We start from the raw sequence: 4,953 nt of genomic DNA on the forward strand, positions 1-4,953 counted from the left end.
CTTACCAAATCAATATCAATGATGTCCGGTGAATTCCAGTATCCAAAGCAAGGTTAAGCTTCGTCCCGACGCCATCTGTTATTCTGTGCTGACATTATATGGTTATGGTCGTTGTCGCCCACCTCGGTACAAATGAACACCATCAATTTTATCCAACCCACCGCCGCCGTTGCCTCCGTACCTCCTCCCCCTCCTCCCTCCTCTTCTTCTCTTCCCCTACGCCCCTTCTCTCACTCCCCTTCTCCTCCTCCTCTTAAACCCTCACTAAACCCTCACCCTTCTCTCTCACTCTCTCTCTCTTCTCCAAGTTCAGTCCCCAAACTCAAAACCCAAATCCAATTCCAGTCCCTCCCATCCCCACAACCCCTCTTGAAGTCAAACCCTCCCAATGACCGCCACCAAACCCACAAATTCTTCCACCATTTGATCCATTTGCTCCGCCTCTCCGCCCGTCACGGCGACCGAGAGCTCGCCAGGGCCGTACACGCATCAATTCTCAAGCTTCAAGAAGATACCCATCTTGGCAATGCCCTCATTTCAGCTTATCTCAAACTGGGCCTTGTTTCGGATGCTCACCTGGTTTTCCTAAGCCTTTCCTGCCCAAATGTTGTGTCGTTCACCACTTTGGTTTCGGGTTTTTCCAAGGCGGGTCGAGAGGAGGAGGCTGTGGAGCTTTTCTTCCGGATGAGGAATTCGGGTATTATGCCCAACGAGTACAGCTTTGTTGCAATTTTAACTGCTTGTATTCGGGTTCTCGAGCTGGATTTGGGTTTGCAAGTTCATGCCTTGGTGGTCAAATTGGGGTACTTGGATTATGTTTTTGTTTCGAATGCGCTTATGGGTTTGTATGGTAAATGTTGCTGTTTGGATTATGTGCTTAAACTGTTTCATCAATTGCCCGAGAGAGACTCGGCGTCTTTGAATACTGTTATGTCGAGTTTAGCGAAGGAGTTTATGTATGATGAAGCATTTGAGTTGTTTCGTGAACTGCAGCAAACGGAGGGGTTTGGAGTCGATCATTTCACAGTTTCAACCCTTTTGACCGCCTGTTCTGGGAGCAATGCTTTCAGAGAAGGTAAAGAGGTTCATGCCCATGCTATCAAAATTGGTTTAGAGGCCAATTTGAGTGTTAGCAATGCCCTTATTAGGTTCTATGCTGTGTGTGGTAGTGTAAACGGTGTGAATGCTTTGTTTGCGAGGATGCCTGTGAAGGACGTTATTACGTGGACAGAAATGATTACAGCCTACATGAAATTTGGGTTGGTAGATTTGGCTATCAAGATGTTTGATAACATGCCCGAGCAGAATTCTGTTTCTCATAATGCTGTACTGGCTGGTTTTTGTCGAAATGGTGAAGGCTTGGGGGCTTTGGATTTATTTACAAAAATGTTGAAGGAGGGAATGGAGATGACAGACTTCACTTTGACTAGTGTTGTTAACGCTTGTGCCTTGCTTAGGGATTGTAAAACCAGTGAGCAAATCCATGGGTTCATTATCAAGTTTGATTTTGGGTCAAATGCTTGTATTGAAGCTGCATTACTTGATATGTATACAAGGTGTGGTCGGATGACAGATGCAAAAAAGTTGTTTCATCGGTGGCCGGCAGAGCAGGATAGCTCTGTACTTTTGACATCAATGATTGGTGGATATTCTCGAAATGGGCAACTGGACGAGGCAATTTCTCTTTTCCACCATCATCAATCTGAAGGAAGAATGGTTATGGATGAAGTCTCATCCACTTCACTACTTGGTCTTTGTGGAACTTTAGGGATATATGAACTGGGGAAACAAATCCACTGCCATGCTTTGAAGTGCGGTTTTCTAACTGATCTAGGAGTAGGAAATGCCACAATTAGCATGTACACTAAGTGTTGGAACATGGAAGACGGAGTCAAGTTGTTCAATACAATGCCCACTCATGACATAGTTTCATGGAATGGTTTGCTTGCTGGTTATCTTCTCCACAGACAGGGCGATGAGGCCTTGGCTGTCTGGTCAAATATGGAGAAGACTGGCATAAAACCAGATCAGATTACTTTTATTTTGATTATTTCAGCATACAGACACACTACATCCAATTTAGTTGACGCTTGTCGTAGCTTGTTTCTCTCCATGAAAACTGTTTATGACATCGAACCCACCTCAGAGCACTTTGCCTCCTTTGTTGGTGTTCTAGGGTACTGGGGTCTACTGGATGAAGCAGAGGAAACAATCAGTAAGATGCCTTTTGAGCCTGAGTTTATTGTTTGGCGAGCTTTGCTTGACAGTTGTAGAATCCAAACAAATACAACCATTGGAAAAAGGGTTGTGAAACGTATCCTTGCCATGGAGCCCAAAGATCCATCTGCCTACATACTTGTATCAAATCTCTACTCGGCATCTGGGAGATGGCACTGCTCCGAAATGGTTAGGGAGGATATGAGGAAAAAGGGGTTCCGGAAGCACCCAAGTCAAAGTTGGATCGTTCATAACAAGATACATCCATTCTATGCAAGAGATAAATCCCATCCCCAAGCAAAAGACATATATAGTGGATTGGAAATACTCATCTTAGAGTGCATAAAAGCCGGTTATGTGCCAGACACAAGCTTTGTTCTTCATGAAGTAGAAGAGCACCAGAAGAAAGATTTCTTGTACTATCACAGTGCAAAGTTAGCAGCGACCTATGGCCTACTGACCACGAAGCCTGGAAAACCAATCCGCGTAGTGAAGAATATCCTTCTTTGTGGAGACTGCCACGCGTTCTTGAAATACATGTCGATTGTCACAAGAAGAGCAATCTATGTCAGGGATGCTTCCGGATTTCATTGTATATCTAGTGGTCAGTGCTCATGCAAAGATTATTGGTGACCGGTGAGTTATCGTCGCCTCATATTTTTCTCTAATTTAAGTTCGAACAGTTCCTTTTGATGGCTAATTAAGTGTTTTGGTGACATTGTAACATATTTGTATTTAAAAGCGTAATTTTCCCGTGGAACTGAATTACAGATTAGTTGATAAACTTCTGAATTCTTCTGGCAGAAAAGAGAGAAACCCTAGACATCACAATTAGGCGATTCATTTTTTACTGTAAACTGCAAATTCGTACATTCTGATAAAATTTCATTAGCAGCATTAAGTGTTAACTATTGTTATATGGAATAAGCTGAAATTTGTTGAAATGTTGTGATATGAGGCAAAGCTAAGTGCTTCGAACAGATTTGTTGATTGATTGATTGTCGAGTGGTAGCACAACATTCTTGACATGGTTTTACGTCTAAAAACCCAAGGAAGTTGAGATTCCATTATAAAACGACAATTCTCGGTATAAGCACACAACAGCATTCTTGACATGGTATTCCAACTCGTTATAATCACACACAAGATTTGGCAAACTACCCATGTCGGATTTATCTTATAGTTTTAGTTTCTAAACTTTGTCAGTATACTATAGGGATTTGCTAGTGGAAGCTGGATACTGATGCAGCGTCTGTCATTGTTTGCTGCACGTGGTATAGAGCTTCTGAGGATTCATTCTGTTCATCGTCACTCCGGCATGGCATTTACTTTGATCCTTTTTAGAGTTTTACTGTTCTGTTTCTCATTCCTAGGTCTACTTTCTACAAATCAAACGCATTTTTTAGTAATCCTACATTTATCGCATATTCAAACTCGCCTCCGTTTTGTGGAGGCAGCGAAAAGCTCGCCTAGGCTTTGTAGGGCAGGTGCTCATCAGGGTGTTTGAGTCATTCCCTTTCTGTTTAAAAGTTGCAGAAATCTAGAATTTTGTTTTTTGTTGAAATCTCAAAGCTTTTAGTTGTTGACCGTGCAGTTTGAAGAAGATGAAGATAGGCTGCAAGAAATTTGACCCACTTTTGGCTCACTTTTGCTGACAATTATTTACTCCAGCATATTCTCTAAAGTCAAAAGTCTTCCGACTCATCAAAATCAAAGCACGAAGTTGTAGAAATTGAAGACCTTGGTCAAAAACTTCTTGTTCAAACGGCATAGTTACAATCACAGGTAACCCAGTTACAATTACAATTAAAATATGAAGATGAAAAAGAAACTTCCTCTCAATCATCAGATGCATCATCATAGCAATCAGCAAAGCTAAACAGTCAAAGCACCAGGTAGACTGACTACCATGAAGCACAAGACCCATTTGCATAAAGCCATGTGAAACAACAATTCAAGTCATGTGAACGCAGTCAGTCACCATTTGAAGAATTCAATCATCATTTCACCCCAATCAAGACACCATGTGAAGCATTCAGATATTATTCGCACAGTAAAAGTGAGGAATCATTCAACATGTTCTACAGTAAAAACAACAATTATTCAGATAGTTTACCATTCATCAACAATAAAAACAAGTCATCTACCATCTCGTGCTTCAACAGTAGAAAACTCAATCATTTAAGTCCCCTTTTCCAAAGTCTATAAGAAGAAGAATCCGAAAACAAAAGAAAGCAAGTTAATTTGCACATCTTTTCCTCAGTTCAAATTTTCTTTGAGTTCTCATTGTATACAAGGAAATCAAACATTGTAAACGCTTTTATTTTTAGAAGAAGAAGGATGTCTGAATGCAATTTTCAATCCATATAGTAAATTGTACCACAGTCAACATTTGTAAGTCTTTTGATTAACAAAGGAAGTGATTTCAAAATCTATTTTCAGTAATTATATGCTACCATTAATTTAAATTCATTATTTTCATCATAGTGTATGATCTTGTTTTACTTAGCAATCTTAGTCATTAAAGAATTGAAGTATTTATTTCTTATCTTATTCACAAAATAGACACATGGCCAGATTTCTATACATTCATGTTATCAATCTATTCTAGTCAATTTTATCTCATTTGTCGTCTAGTAAACAAATCGATTGCCAGACAAATACTCATCTGGTATATCGTCATTTGGTATTAGAGCCAAGTGATTGGTAATTGAGTAAGTAATTTATAGTTAATTC

General features: G+C 40.3%; 1 protein-coding gene across 6 annotated transcripts; it reads left to right on the forward strand.

Annotated features, from left to right (window-relative positions):
- On the forward strand, positions 1-4,648 carry LOC126592719 (pentatricopeptide repeat-containing protein At5g03800). 6 transcript variants are annotated; one of them, XR_007612764.1, is made up of 3 exons: positions 1-2,853; positions 3,434-3,590; positions 3,812-4,648. XR_007612764.1 is itself a non-coding variant. In XM_050258485.1 (2 exons), the coding sequence occupies exon 1, from the start codon at positions 133-135 to the stop codon at positions 2,848-2,850; it is 2,718 nt and encodes a 905-aa protein (XP_050114442.1). In that variant the 5' UTR covers positions 1-132; the 3' UTR covers positions 2,851-2,853; positions 3,812-4,648. The 6 variants fall into 6 exon arrangements, 2 of the variants coding, with proteins under 2 accessions (XP_050114442.1, XP_050114443.1); XR_007612765.1 differs by having other exon boundaries at positions 3,434-3,533; XR_007612763.1 differs by having other exon boundaries at positions 3,434-3,491.
- The last annotated feature ends 305 nt before the right edge of the window (positions 4,649-4,953 follow it).

This window comes from Malus sylvestris, chromosome 12 (genome assembly GCF_916048215.2).
Source record: "Malus sylvestris chromosome 12, drMalSylv7.2, whole genome shotgun sequence".
NCBI lineage: Eukaryota > Viridiplantae > Streptophyta > Magnoliopsida > Rosales > Rosaceae > Malus > Malus sylvestris.